Genomic DNA, 16,630 nt, shown 5'->3' on the forward strand with positions numbered 1-16,630 from the left:
ATGAAGATGATGATGATGATGATGAATGATACAGGTAATAGTTTCTCTTGATGTATCAGACAGCAGTACATTTTCTCTCCTAGACCTCTCATTCAGACCAGTTTGCATTAAGATGTTTCCTGTGTTTCAGATTCACTACATTCAGCCCCTTAACAAAATCTTCTACAAGAGGTTTTATTTATAGCTACCTTCTCTGTGCTCCTAATGACACTTCTGCTTGGTGAACAGATGATGGAGCCTTTCCTAAGGTTTAGGGAATATAATACTCATTTTAATGATTATCATCATCCATAAATATTTATTGACACTCTTGGCATTTTGCTAGGCACAGTGCCTATATAGAATAGATAGGCCCTTACCCTCACCCTCTAAGAAGATGAGATGGATAAGTATAGATTGTTGTCTTTTTGTATTTTAACTTTCCTTCCTTTTCTTATTTTGTTTTGACTTTTCTTTTCATTTTCTCCCTTTTTATTTCTCCATTTTCTAACAAGGCCTGAAGATGGAACAGGTGAGTCTGCTAAATTATGCTTAGTAGTAGATGAACTCCTTATTTTTAATCCATTCACAAAAATGAAGAAATCCCACAACAGATGGTCCAGCTGAGAATTCCATGGCTAACCAATCCATTAAAAACAATGGCTTTGGAGTTAAGGAATCTCGCCTCTGGCACTTCTATGTGACTAGAGCATATAAACTTTTGTTTCCTTATCTCTAAAAAGGAGTTGGATTAGATGACCTTTGGAGTTCTTTAAAGTTCTAGATCTGTGATCCTACTATGTGATCCTATAATAAATTAAAACAGCCTTTTCGGTCCATATAACTCGAACTGAGAGGAAATCTTTCATTTCGTTTATAAATTACCTAGTTTAGCTTCCTTGTTTTTAATATTTAAAAAACAGAGGTCTTAGGAAAGTTCAAAGATGTGCCAAAGATCATACAAGTAATATTTCTGGACCCCAAGACTGAGAAGGTTTTGGAAGGCTATAGGGCAAAGGATGCCTACCAGTGAGAGAACTTGAGTGAAATGGAAGGTTGTTTTGCTCTGGAAAAATGGTAAGAACTCAGCTGATGCCTGCAGCTAGATAAAAAGAGATGAAGAGAAAAGAGTCATGAGACACAGTTAGCTTAATTCCAGGAAGGAAAGTAGGCAAATGAGGAAGAATGAGCCACAGTAGATGGCAATTCTTACATCTGGATTTTTAATGGAAAGAAATGGGAATCCCTACATCTATATCCTGCTATTAATTTTATACATTGTGCTTCCACCAGCTTCAATGGAAACCCTAAGGAGATTATTGTGCTTCACAGTATGAACAAGATTTGTGGAATTTCAGGAAATTTTAAAGGGATTACATAGGATGTTTTATTGGCATCATGCCCAAATTCTTGAATGGGAGCACGTCCTCTGAATTCTACATGACAAAATGTGTGCACATTCACACATACACACACACTCCTTCAATATATTCAAGGGCTCTTCTGAAAATAGATCAAGAAGTGCAGTTCCAGATTTCCCAGGATAGTAAAAGAAAAATAAATTTTCTGACTTTTTTTGCCTTAGTCCAGAGGTCAAACACTGATCTTTCAATTGGGTGATGTTTTTCCCAAGAATTCTGCAAAGAATTAAGTGATAAGATCCCAAAGTGTTCATGACAGAAGGCCTAATTTTTAGGAATGTACATCTTCATAGTTGGCCCTGTGGTGAGCATTTTTCTCTGTCCAATAATTAGGACTCATGTGGTAACCTTAAGGAATAGAAGAGAGATGACTGATTAAGATGACTAATGGCTGATGATAGCTGAGAGATGTAGTCTGCTTTATTTGCAGAGAGGAATAGTGTTTGCTTTTGGCTGTTCTGCTCTCATTCTTGAAATATCTGTGAAATTCCTAACAGAATGAGAAATGAAAGTCAAGCTAATTTTTTATGAAGCCACCCTTCCAAAGGTCCACTTTTACCATCTTAAAAGGTTCTATCTGCATTTAGTAAGTTCCTACTGTATGTAGAACACTGTGTAAGACATTAGGACAAATAGAGGGAGAAATAAATATCCTTGAAATCACAGAATTTTTGGAATATAGTAACCACTTAATAAATGTTGACTTAGATAATCAGGGTCCCTATATATAAGACACTTAAGAGTCTAGTAGAGTTACTACTGATATTTGTGAAACAGGAATGATTGAACATGATTCACTAAGCCCAAGACAATGATTTAAGGCAGACATCCCCTAGAGATGGTAAAACTCTATCCGATGCTCCTTATGCTTACCTAGTTATTTAGAGAAAACTGAAAATATTCTTTTTTTTAATTTAATAGCCTTTTATTTACAGGTTATATGCATGGGTAACTTTACAGCATTAACAATTGCCAAATGTCTTGTTCCAATTTTTCACCTCTTACCTCCCACCCTCTCCCCCAGATGGCAGGATGACCAGTAGATGTTTAATATATTAAAATATAAATTAGATACACAAGAAGTATACATGACCAAACCATTATTTTGCTGTACAAAAAGAATCAGACTCTGAAATATTGTACAATTAGCTTGTGAAAGAAATAAAAAAAAACGCAGGTGGGCATAAATATAGGGATTGGGAGTTCAATGTAATGGTTTTTAGTCATCACCCAGAGTTCGAGAAAACTGAAAATATTCTTAAGATTTTCAAAGTATGAGAGAGAGTAAGGTTTGCAGTTATAAGGTCAGAGAAAATACAATATAGAGATTTAAATCAAAGGATGTGAGTATAAACTCCTCTCCTTTCTTAAGTGACTGAGTAAACTCATCTAACCTCTGTATGTTTCTTAATTTATGAAATGATAAGCTAGGTGACTCACCCCAACCTTCTGTGGTCCCTAGAAAGCCTGAAAAAGATAAGAGGTATAACTGGAGTAGGAAAAGAGTAGACAGTACTGAGGAAGTAGGAAAAATGAGGGTAATGAGTAAGGTGAGGAGATAGGAGAGATGAAATCTAGAGAAAGGTTTCAAGGTGAAGACAATTGATGGTCATGATCTTTTGTGTGGCAGTGAACAAAAGTGGGCTACTAGAATTAATTTGAAGCAAGCAAAAAGCAAAATAAAACAAAAACCCTTGACTTTTTCTTTACTTGTGAAATTTGAGAACAGGGGAATCTGGTTTTGATCTCACAAGGGGGCTGGGTAAATGCAATTAGGGGACCTACCCTATTATGTCATTAACAGATATTTGGGACAAGCAATACCTGCTCAGAAAATGAAGGATTGTAATATCTTTGCCCTATGTAAGGTTTCAAAGGTGCTTTAAATGTCAATGCTTCATCTCAGAAATAAGGAGAAAAATCTCAGAGGGCTTCTTAGGGTGTGAATACAGTCATAATTTTTAATCATATGTTTCCAGGATGATTGGAGAGTGGGTTTTTGATCCATGTTTGAGGATAGAAAAAGCAATTAGGACCTTCAAAAGTTTTGCAAATTTTCCTTCTTTGTATTCAAAAATGATGTTGCTACCAACTAGATCCATGTTAGACTTCCCAACTTCAACCAGATTTCTCAACTTGGAACCAGTGATGATGTCTTATTTTGTACTCTCCTACTATCCCACCTAAGTCATTGTAGCTCTACTGGAGACCCCAAGAGAAAAGCTTGGTCAACAGTGCAAAAATTAAAATTGATACGCTTAGCTAAAATTTGTGGATTATGAGAGTAACAGATTTCTAGTGAATCAGTTATCTCCTTTCAGGAACTGCCCTTTCCTGAAATTCAGAAACTCTTGATGGGTAATATTTCTACCTACATTTCCACTATCTCTAAAATAGTTTTCAGTGGACACTTATTAAGAAATGATTTCAATTCAGTAATAAAGTTTAATAGTTACAAGCTTTAATTACAGAAAAAGCACTATGTGCCCCACATAACATGCTATCAGTGATGTCAGATATATTTTTAGTCACATGTTGCCTGCCATAAAATTCTTCATTGCATATTGAAAAGCTATGATCAGAAAAGAGGCTTGGGTTGAGGGAGATTATGGTAGTAAGAGATGACTTGTTTCCTTTAGAAAAAGAATTTTTAACAGACTTCCTGTGCATAGATTTCAGAGGGTCTATAAATTGGATAGGGGAAAAGAATTATGTATTTTAATATAATTGGTTTCCTTTGTAACTCTACATATTTTATGTATTTAAAATTTTATTCTGAAAAGAGGATATTCAGGGGAAAATTAATAAGTCATGGTGCTCCTTATAGTCTTTTAGATGCTCATTGCCAAAATGAAGCTCCTCTCTTTTCTTTGTTCTGTGCATTAAGTATCTTTAGAATGGGACCAGTAGCAGAGGTTTCTCCCTGTAAATAAAAAAGATTCTTTAGGACAGGGCTTCTTAAACTTTTTCCACTCTGATCCTTTTTGCTAGAAAAATTTCTATATGACCTTGGATATATAAAATAGTTAAATGAATTAAAGATTTACTGGTAATAAATCATAATTTCACAACTCCCCATGCTCAGTTAAAAGACCCCATGTGGAGTCACAACCCACAATTTAAGAGGCTGGGCTTTAGGGCAACTGGGTTCTGTGTTTCTTTGGTCTATAAGCAAAAGTGAAAGAAGTCACATTTCCAAAAAAAAAAAAAAAAAAAAAAAAGGCATCTACAGAAATCCATAAAATGGATGACATTTAATTATGGTAAAGGAATTCTATGACTACTGATCTTCTAGGAACCAACTGTTTCTCAATATGGCCTTTCTGGCTAATATGTCCTTCACGTATGGGCTGATGTCAGAAGATGTTTGGATAGGCAGGTTGATGTCTAACCCTTGTCCTAACTACTTACATTTTTGTCTCCCTGTCCTTCAAAAATGTCTCTTTAGTCCTAAGGCATCCCCTCCCCTCCAATCTCTGCCCCATGCAAAGCAATGAATTTCAGGTTCCAGATTATGAGCATTTTCCTATTTCAATTAACCCATGGGCTTTCCTCGAGGTTATTTTTTCTCTGTTGTTAAATTTTTCTGTATCATATTGTCCTGTCTGTGATTTTCAGCTTTTTTTTCAAATGTTCTATTCTCTGTAAGATAATGTATACTGTCATGTAAGAGGAAGACATTTATTTTTGTATTTCAGAGTTTTTGCCTTGCCTCATAAATTTTCCACCTTAGATATATAAATAGAAGGGAAAGCATTTGTTCTTGCTTCCTATGTGTATTTCATCACCAAGTTCTCTGTCAATAAAAGCTGCCCACACAGGTATGAAGGGTGACTGCTTATTCTAAGCACTTACACAATACAGACAAGGGATGAGCTGCTTTCCACAAAAAGACCTGGAGTCTATGAAAATATATATATATATATATATATATATATATATATTATACTTCAGTATAATTGATTGCTTTTGTAATCCTATGTATTTTGTTTATTTAAAATTATTATTCTATGAAGGGGTCCATAAGCTTCACCAGATTGACACCAAAAGGGAAAAAATTTACTGACACATCAGATTTCACCAAATCATTTCACAAAAGTGAAGGGAATTTTATAAAGTGTCAGGCACTGAGCTATGCACTTCACAACTATTATCTCATTTGATTCTTACAACAATCCTGGGAGGGAGGTTATATTATTATCTCCATTTTATACTTGAGGAAACTGAGGCAGACCAAGATTAAGTGATTTGTCCAGGGTCACCTTAACAGCTTATAAATGTCTGAGGTCAGATTTGAACTATGATCAAGAACCCTTGTTCTATGTTGACTTCCAGTTAGCTAGTATGGTGAACAACCTTGAGTCTACACAAAATGAGAATAGGTAGTATGGTGCAGTATAAAGGCCATTAGCTTTGTGACCTTGGACAAATCATTTACATTAAATAGAACATTAATTAATTAAATTAAATAGAACAAGATACTAACAAGACTTCAAAGGTCCTTTCCAATTCTAGATTTTACAGATGAAAAATAGGTTGGATTGGATGATCTATCAAGGCCTTCCATCCATGATCCTATGATCCTACTGATAGTAGCTAGAGAACATCAGTACTTACAGAAGTTCTCCCAGGAATCTCACCTCTCTTCTTTCTAGGTCCTACAACTACTACTATGAGTCACTACTTTGAGTTTGGCGACAAAGTCAGGGATTCTGTGCCCAAAAGACCACTGCCAAAATGTATATTACATATATGTGTATACACACACACACACACACACACATATATATATACATATATATATATATTATATATATATTTAGAAGGTTAAAAGAGATTCTGGGAGACATCCTTTTAGCCTTCTTCTATTAGAAAAGTAGCTTCAAGAAACTTGAGGTGTCTGGTCCTTAGTGACTGACACTGAAGTTGAGGGTGCAGAAAGAAACCTAAGAATAATGTGGTCTTGAGTGGGACATCAATAAATCATTCTAGGGAGAACACTGGGCTCTGTGCAAGTGGTGGGGTTTAGAGAGGAGGAATCTAGTTCATTTACTAGTTCATTCATTCTAGTTCATTTACTTTATCTTCTGAATCATTTTTCCTGTGATTAGTCCTTCAGGTAACTCATTTGATTGTTTTCATAAGGACCTACAATACTCTGAATAGGTTTTTAACATGTTTGTCCCACAAAAAACCCTTTCTGGGCATATATAATTTATCAGAATGATAAATTTTCTGTTGTCTGACCAAGCATTAGTTAGGCACTACACAGCGCCTTCAGCTGCCTTTGTGGCCACTGAAATAGATTGTTCTCATCTGCCAAGGAAAGTCTTCACGTGCTTGGGATGTATATCCCCTAACTCACTAATGGGTTTGAGTCTTGTTGTTTACCCTCAACTTAGTCTGTCAAAACAGTTTGATTGGGGTGTAGGCACTGGTAAGTTACAGCTTCTTGGAGCCAGGTGAGAACTGGGCAACCATTTGGACACCAAAGATGAATGAGCAGCCCTAAAAAGGGCTTATCAAGTCTTTACACTAGAGGGGCTAGTCCTCCCTGAACACTCTATATATTTCAAGACGAAGACTACAGTTTTGTCTTAGAGGAGCCATATTTTTCACCCATGATCCTAATATGAACTGGGGTTTGGGGAAAGAGGAAAGATAATTATTGGAGACCAAACTCTAAGACTAGTAACCATCCCAGGAGTTGGACTTCAAACTCAGATCAGCCCTATGCATATGAAAGAGCCAAGAAGAAGTTTGGTAATTTTCAAATGGCCCATATCAAGATTAGAATCACAGAAAGAACATTAGGTTCTGGACTTAGAAGAATCAGGAGACCTGGGTTCAAATGCTCTCTCTGACATATTACTCATGTATCTGAGCAAGTAACAAACCTTCTGGACTTCAATTTCCTCATGTATAAAAATGAAAAGACTTGAATTTGATGGCCTCTGAAATCTCTTCCAGTTCTAGATCTATGATCCTGAGACAAAATCACTACCCTGTTACTTATTTAATAGTTAATAAATAATTATTAAGCACTGTGCAAAGTGCTGTACATATAAAAAGAGGCAAAAGACAGACCCTTACAATTTAATAGAAGATACAACATGAAAACAAATAGGAAAACTAAGAAATAATTAGCAGAGGGAAGGGACCAGTATTAAGAGGGGAGTGGGGGTGGGAAAGGTTTCCCGTAGAAGATGGGATTTTACTTGGGACTTAAAGGAAATCAAAGAAGGCAGAAAGTGGAGACAAAGAGGGAGAACATTTCTGGTAGGAGAGACAGCAAGAGACAACATTTTGAGGTAAGGCATTTTGATTCTTGTTTGTAGAACAGAATAGAGGCCACTGTCATTGGATCTAAGCACGCCTAATTTAAAAAATAAGGTCTATCAGCTCTGAGGTACCTCTATACACCTCTCAGATTGACTAAGATGACAGGAAAAGATAATGATGAATGTTGGAGGGGATATGGGAAAACTGGGACACTGATGCATTGTTGGTGGAACTGTGAATGTATCCAACCACTCTGGAGAGCAATTTGGAACTATGACCAGAAGGCTATCAAACTGTGCATACCTTTTGATCCAGTAGCGTGTCTACTGGGCCTGTATCCCAAAGAGATCGTAAAGCAAGGAAAGGACCCAAATGTGCAAAAATATTGGTAGCAGCCTTTTTTGTAGTGTCAAAGAACTAGAAATTGAGTGGATATTCATCAGTTGGAGAATGGCTGAATAGCTATGGTATATGAACATTATGGAATGTTATTGTTCTGTAAGAAACGGCCAGCAGAATGTTTTATAAGAAACAATTAGTACAATGATTTTAGAAAGGCTTGAAGAGACTTGCTGAGTGAAGGGAGTAGAACCAAGAGAGTTCTATTGTACACAGTATTGTAGACAGTGTACTGTACACAGTAACAACAAGATCATATGATGATCAATTCTGATTGAGGAGGTTCTTTTTAAAAGTGAGTTCCAATGGTCTTGTGATGGAGAGAGCCATCTGCACCCAGAGAGAGGATTGTGGGGACTGAGTGCAGATCACAAAATAGTATTTTCACTTTTTGTTATTGTTGTTGTTTGCTTGCATTTTGTTTTCTTTCTCATTTTTTTCCTTTTTGTCCTGATTTTTTTGTGCATTGTGGAAATATGTATAGAAGAATTGCACATGTTTAACATATATCAGAATACTTGCCATCTAGAAGATGGGGAAGGAAGGGAGAAAAAAAATTTGGAACACAAGGTTTTTCAAGAATGAATGTTGAAAACTATCTATGCATGTGTTTTGAAAATAAAATGCTTTATTAAAAAAGAAACAAAGTCTAAAAAGACTTTAAGGTAAAAGAGAATTAAGTTATGAAAGATTTAAAATGCCCAAGAGGATCTAGAGGCAATTAGAAACCAAAAATTTATTGTGACAGCTAGAGTGTCAAACCACAGTCAAGAAGATGCATCTTCCTGAATTCAAAATTGGCCTCAGATACTGCTATGTGACCCTCTAGCCAAATCACTTCACCTTGTTTGCCTCAGTTTTCTTATCTGTAAAATGATCTGTAGAAGGAAATGGCAAATCACGCCAGTATCTCTGCTAAGAAAACCCCAAAATAGGGTCATGAAAAGTCAGATATGATTGAAAAACAACACAAAGAACATGAAAACGATCATGAACAAACATAAATTGGAGTTAATCACTTCGCGATTAATTAACCGACACTTCAGGCACGGTGAAATTAGAAAACTTTCCCAAAGTATGATATTAGGGTAATAGGCACAAAGGAACTAAGGAATTGATCTTTTTACAAAGAAAAAGTCTGATTCTGTCACTAAATGGCAAAATGTGTGAATGCTTTTGATTATTTCCTTATGAGGAGTTAGTTCCTCACACCCACGATTCCAGTCGGATACTGATGGGAAGGTATTTACTTAATGCAGATAATTTGTAGCATCTTTTCCTGACCTTTTAGGCTTGCTTCTCGGGAACACCAAATTTTTCCTAGATCCCAGATGGTTGTTGCGATGGGAAGAAACTCAAGCATTTGTCTCCAGCTGCAGGAGTGAGTGCGCGAGCGAGTGACATTCTGCCCCAGCTCAGAATTCATTTCCCCGGGTCGCTCCTCCAACCTTGCCTGGGTATCCATAGCTCTACTGCCACTTAGTGGAGATCTGCAGCATGAGGTCGCCCGCTCTAGTCACTAGCATCATCAAGAAGCTACAAATTGAAAACTGTCAGAAAAAAAAAAAAAAAAAAAAAAGAAAGAAAGCTTGGTATATGTTCATAGCCCATTTATTTAGAACTGGAAAGAGGATAGCAAGTCTAATCCCTATTTTTACAGATGAGGAAACGGTAGCAAATAGCCCAAACATTTATTAAATGCTTACTATGCGACAGTCTCTGCGTTAAGCACTTGGGAGGTGAGTACCATTATGATTTATATTGTCCACTTTAGGAAACTGAGGCAGGCAGAGTTTAAGTATCCAGGGTCAGTGTCTGAGACCACATTTGAATTTTTTGACTTCTATTCTAATGCTACACTCAAAGAAGTTTAAATAAAAAAAGTGAGCCTAAATTCCAATACTCTTGTAATGGAAAATGCCATCTACATCCAGAAAGAGAACTATGGAGACTAAATATGGATCAAAGGATGGTATTTTCACTTTTTGTTGTTGTTGTTTGCCTGTTGTTGTTGTTTTTCTTTCTCATGGTTTTTTCTGTTTTGATATGATATTTCTTGCACAGCATGACAAAAATGGAAATATACTTAGAAGAATTCCATGTTTGGCCTAAATCAGATTACTTACTGATAGGTAAAGGAGGGGATAGATGGAGAAAATTTTGAAATACAAGGTTTTGCAGAAATAAATGTTGAAAACTATCTTTGCATATATTTAGAAAGATAAAATGCTATTAAAATAAACATTAAAAAATAAAAAGATCCTAGACATCATATTTCAAGATATTATCAAGAAAAATTGTCCTGATATTCTAGAAATAAAATAGAAGTTAAAAGAATTCATTCAAAAGATCATCTGAAAGAGATCACAAAATGAAAGCTGATTATGGTCAAATTCCAGAGTTCCCAAGTAAAGAAGAAAATATTACATAGCAGTCAGAAGGAAACAATTCCAGTATTGTGAAGCCCCAAGATTTAGTGGCTTCTATATTAAAAGATCAGATGGGTTGTAATATTACATTCCAAAAATCCATTCTAGGATTACTAACAAGAATCACCTACCCAGAAAAACTGAGGAAAATAATTCCTTAAAAATTAGAATTGAGCAAATGAAAACTAATGACTTTATGGGAAGTCATGAAATAATAAAACAAAACCAAAAGTGAAAAAAGGAAAGAAATGTAAAATGTAATGTAATGTAAATGTAAATATGTAAAATATCTCACTGGAAAAACAATTGACCTGGAAAATGGATACATAAAATTATTGGACGACCTGAAAACCATGATCAAAAAAAGAGTGAGATATCATCATTCAAGAAATTATCAAGGAAAACTGTTCTAATATTATAGAATCAGAGGGTAAAATAGAAATTGAAATAATCCACCAATCACACTTGAAATCCACCTAGTTGAAAACTATCTTTGCATATATTTAGAAAGATAAAATACTATTAAAATAAACATTAAAAATAAAAAGATCCTAGACATCATATTTCAAGATATTAAAAAGAAAAATTGCTCTGATATTGTAGAAATAGAATAGAATAGAAATTAATTAGCCAAAATCTGGAACTCCAGGGTCAAGGAGAAAATATTTCTAGTATCCAGAAAGAAATTATTCAAGTATTCTGGAGGAACAGTAAGGATAATGAAAGATTCAGCTGTTTCTATGTTAAAGAATCAAAGGGCTTGAAATGTGATATTCCGAAGACCAAAAAATCTAGGATTACAACCAAGAATCACCTATCTAGCAAACTCTTCAGGGGAAAATAAATGAATATCAAATAAAATAGAGAAATTTCAAGCATTTGTGATGAAAAGATTAGAATAGAAAATTTAACTTTCAAATATAGAAGGACATATTCATTATTTCTTAAATGCAACATAATAATAATACTTCTATAGTGCTTTAAATAGAAATATTTTACACATGTTAGCTCTTACCATCAAATTCTCTTATATTCTTGTACAACAATTTGTTTAGCATGATTTAGAGCATAAAGTATTTGATTTGGAATAAGGAAGTCCTGGATTCAAATCCCATCTTTGCCATTTATTACTGGTATGGCTTTGGTTTATATACAGAACTTTTCTGGGTCTCAAGTTTTCTTATCTGTAAGATAAAGAATTAGACTGGATGATAGAAATTAAAGAAACAAGCAGAAGAAATAATTACATGTAATGGTCCATTACATTGTCTAAGGGTAAGATGTGTATTTCAAAGCTTTAGTAATGTCTCTCCTTTTCTATTTTGCAGAAATAGAACCAATCCAAAAAGGACCAAGTGTTCCTTTTGTGTTTATTTCCTATCACTTTCCAGGGTTGCTAGGATCATGTTCTGGGATAGCTTAGTCAGATATTAGGGAAAAACAAAAACAAAAGCAAAAGCAAAACCTGTGTTTTCTAGCTGGCTTAAGCTGCTCCTGAATTCCAAGGGCTTAGATGCCCAGTTTTCTTGGCATACACTGTAGAGTTGCCATAGTTTACATGGTAAAAAAAAAAAAAAAGATTGTATGGGAAAACAAGTTGAGCGATATCCCCCAGAAAAATATTTCTAAAAGTAGAGAATGGAATGTACTTGGAAGTCATTAAGGTGGTGTTGGTAGGGGAGGAGAGGAGTAAAGAACCTTGTGATATAGAGAAACTCCTCCTCAAATGCCTAATTAGCTGTGAATTGACCTGTAAATGTGTCTAAGAAATTCTGGGAAATAATTTGGAATTATGCCAAGAAACTGATTAAAATGTTAATACCCTTTGATCTACTGCTGGAGATATATCCCAAGAAGGTCAAAGATGGAAAATAAAGTGTGTGTGTGTGTGTGTGTGTGTGTACATACACACCGAAATATCATATTTACAGTAAGACTTTTGTGGTTGCAAATAACTAGAAACAAAGTAAATGTTCATTGATGGCAGAATGGTGGAGAAGCCTACATTGGGATAGGAAGATGGGTGCAGTAGACAGAGCTTAGGAAGACTTTATCAGAGACAGATTTTAAGAGGCAAATACCCTCTAAGAGGGCAACCTTTTAACTTAAAGTCTAATTAAGGTATAAATAGATGATATCAGATGCTTTTCTGGGAACAGTTCTTTATGGGAGGGAGAGAACAGAATGCCTATAAATGGAAGTAGGGCTCAAACAGATGATGGAGGTAAAAAAAAAAGAAGGGAGAAATGAGAGGCTGGGCAGTTGATGAAGTTAGCATACTTCACAATTTTGCTTTGGCCCACTCTAAACACAAGTATATGAAAAATTGCCATTTGGGAATAAACACCATCTGAAGTTTTATGTTTTAAAATTACATCAAAGAAGCAAAGGGAATATGGTCCCATTTCTTCTTTTCTACTTAGTGGCTTTAAAAAGACTTTCTTTTTAAAAATGTATTTATTTAATATTTTCCCCTAGTTACATTCAAAAACTTTTTTTTACATTTTTTTAAAGATTTTTGAGTTCTCAGTTCTCTCCATTATCCCCACCCACAATTAAGAAAACCACATGTGAATTTATTCAAAACATTTTCATAAAAGTCAAGTTATAAAAGAAAATATAACTCTCCCACCCTAATAAAAATAAAAACTTTCAAGAAAAATTAAGGTAAAAAGTAAAGAAAGATAGAGAATACTTCACTCTGTATTCAGACTTCATCAATTCCTTCTCTGAGTATGAATAGGATTTTTCATCATAAGTCCTTCAGAATAGTTGTGGATGATTGTACTATTGAGAATAACAAAGCAATTCACAGCTGATCATTCCAGAACATTTCTATTACTTTGTATATACTATATCTAACTTTGTTCATGGAGGACTTTCCAATTTTTTTTTCCTGAGAGCATCCTGCTCATCATTTTCGAGAGGACAATAATATTCTATCAGAGAAACTTGTTTCAAATTTTTTTTTACAATTACTATTGCTAATTGTATTCCTCCATTCATTCTTTCTCCTTTCACACTATCCTTCCTCAAAAGTGTTTTGCTATTGACCACTCCCTCCTTTAATATACCCTCTCTTTTATCACTGCCCCTCTTCCACATCACATTCCCCTCTTATTTTCCTGCAGTGTAAGATAGATTTCTATATCCCTATTGAATATGTATGTTATTTCCTGTTTAAGCCAATTCTGATGAGAGTAAGGTTCATTTATTCCCCCTTTTACTTCCCTATTCCCCTCCACTGTAAAAGCTTTTTTTTTTTTTCTGCCTCTCTATTGTGGCACAGACAATTTGCACTATTCCATTTTTCCATTTCCCTTTCTCTCAGTACATTCCTCTCTCACCCCTTAATTTCATCATTTTCTTTAAAAATATATTCCTTCATATCCAACTCACATCCATTACCTCTGTCTATCTGTCTATAAATGCTCCTTCTAACTGCCATAAAATAAGAAAGTTCTAATGAATTACAAATATCATACTCCATTTCCATTCATCTCTGGTCTTTTCATCATGAACAATTGAAAATCCTCTGTTTCACTTTTTCTTTGAAGGATTATACTCAGTTTTGCTGGGTTGGTGATTCTTCATGCAATTCTAATTTCATTGTTCTCCAAAATATTATATTCCAAGTCCTCTGTTCCTTTAATGTAGAAGCTGTTAAATCTTGTGTTATCTTGACTGTGGTTCCACTACACTTGAATTGTTTCTTTCTTGATGCTAGCAATATTTTCTTTGATTTGGGAGTTCTGGAATTTGGCTATAATATTCCTGGAATTTTTATTTGGGAATCTTTTAGGAAGTGATTGATGGATTCCTTCAATTTCTATTTTATCCTTTGCTTCTAGAATATCAGGACAGTTTTCCTTGATAATTTCTTGAAAGGTGATGTCCAGGCTCTTCTTTTGATCATGATTTTCAGGTAGACCAATAATTTTAAAATTATATTTCCTATTTCTATTTTCCAGGTCAGTGGTTTTTTCATATGAGATAGTTCATATTTTTTCCCATTTTTTTCTTTTTTTTTTTTTAGTTTTACTTTATTGTACCTTGATTTCTCATAAAGTCATTAGCTTCCATTTGCTCAATTCTATTTTTTAAGGAATTTTTTTTTCAGTCAGCTTTCATACCTGCTTTCCCAATTGACCAATTTTGCTTTTTAATGCATTCTTCTCATTAGCTTTTTGTAGTTTCTTTTGCATCTCTGTCAACTCTTTCCCTAATTTTTCCTCTATTTCTCTTACTTGATTTTCAAAGTTCCTTTTGAACTCTTCAATGGTCTGAGCTCAATTCTTATTTTTCTTGGAGGCTTTGGATGTAGGAGCTTTGACTTTATTATCATCTTCTGAATGTGTGTTTTGGTCCTCCTTGTCACCATAATAACTTTCAATGATCAGAAACTTTTTTTTTGTTTTCTGCTCATTTTCCTAGCCTATTACTCAGCTTTTAACTGTTTGTTAAAGTAAGACTGTTTCCAGGATGGAGGATACACTGTTCCAAGCTTCAGGAGTTTTGTACAACTGTTTTCAGAAATCCTTCTGGAAATCTGAGCACAAGCATTCTTTTTTCCCCCTGGAGCTGTTAGGGTGTCCCTACCCCATAATATAAGATCTAGTGTGCTGGTTGAGGCTAGGGTTCTGCTGGCTGAGGGTGCACTGGGACTGCACACCAGACTCCCACCCTGTTGCTACAGACCTTCTCCACTGACATTCCTAGTCTTTCCCTGGGGTTCCAGGCTGAGAGGTCCAGAAACCTCTAGCCCACTGCTGATGATTTTGAAACCTCACTGATGTTGGGGTCAGAGCAGGAGCTGGGGCTAAGGCAAGACCTATGCTGGGTTTGTGTACTGGGCTCCCACCCTGGTGCCACAGACCTTTTCTGCTGAACCTCTAAGTTGCCTTCAGTTGGAAAATGTTCTCATCCATCTTTTTGATTGTTCTAATGCCCTGAAATTTGGTTAAAGCAGTCATTATTTGAAAGGAATTTGGAACAGTTTGGGAAAGAGATTGGGGAGTTCCTGCCTTTACTCTGCTATCTTGGGCCCACCTCCCCAAAAGACTTTTTCTTAAATAAATTACTCTTTTGACTTTCTACATGGTAGCTAGAAAGAATAATGAGTTGGCCTGGAGGAAAGAAGATCAGGATTCAAATGCTGCCTCAAATGCTTACTAAGCATATGATCATGAGCATATAACTTAACTTTTTTCTGCCTTAATTTTTTCATTTATAAATTGGGAATAATGTAGCACATAATTCATGGTTGTTGTGAAAATTAAATGAAATAACATTAAGTAAAAATGTTTCACAAACTTTAAAGCACTATATAAATAATAAATATTGTCATATATTTAAAAATCTACACTCCAGTATCTTTGCCAAGAAAACCCCGAAAGAGGTCATGAAGAGTGGGGCATGACAATGAAAAAAAATGGAGAAACCTTAGAGATAACTCACTAATCCAATTTATAAATTTATTTATTTTTATAAATATCTTATATATATTATATTATAAATTTATAAATGAGGAAATTAAATCACAGAAAAATTATGACTGACCTAAGGTGTCACACAGGTAATAAGTAGAAAAGTCAAAATTTCAACTATAATTTCAATTATAACATAGATTTTAATAAATCTAGTCATCTTTTAAGTATACTATGTCACATATTATCTTATTATATGTGTACTTTTATCTTATGGTTTTAATCATCAGAAAAGTGAGTTTTCACTTTTCTTTTCATATCATTATTTTCATATTTTCATTAAAGTTACTCCTCTTGTCATTTTGTATTTATTGTGTCCTTAGTTTGTGGGGGATTGGCCAGATTATGTTAAGAGCACTCATATCTTGGTCCTAATAAAAGAGCACTCAAAATCTGGGTATGATCATATGAAACAAATATAGAGATATTATTAGATAACAACAAATTTCACAACAAAATTTTGAGACAGAAAGTGGAATTTGGGGTTGATTTATATGGAAATTTACCTTGAATTTTTCATTTTATATGTGTAGATACACTCTGAAAGATTTATTTTGTCAAATGTTTAATTTCAGGGCAGCTAAGTTGTGCAGGGGATAGAATGCCAAGACCGGAGTTAAGAGGAAGTGGCTTC

At 34.8% G+C, this 16,630-nt stretch overlaps 1 protein-coding gene across 1 annotated transcript in view; it reads right to left on the minus strand.

The window, feature by feature from the left end:
* Positions 1 to 9,171: 9,171 nt before the first annotated feature.
* Positions 9,172 to 16,630, minus strand: part of MEP1A (meprin A subunit alpha) — a 70,521-nt gene continuing 63,062 nt past the window's right edge. The window contains 1 exon segment of the mRNA XM_012549101.2: positions 9,172 to 9,631. Coding sequence (XP_012404555.2) covers positions 9,610 to 9,631 — 22 coding nt within the window. The 3' untranslated portion in view covers positions 9,172 to 9,609.

This window comes from Sarcophilus harrisii, chromosome 4, assembly GCF_902635505.1.
Source record: "Sarcophilus harrisii chromosome 4, mSarHar1.11, whole genome shotgun sequence".
Lineage (NCBI taxonomy): Eukaryota > Metazoa > Chordata > Mammalia > Dasyuromorphia > Dasyuridae > Sarcophilus > Sarcophilus harrisii.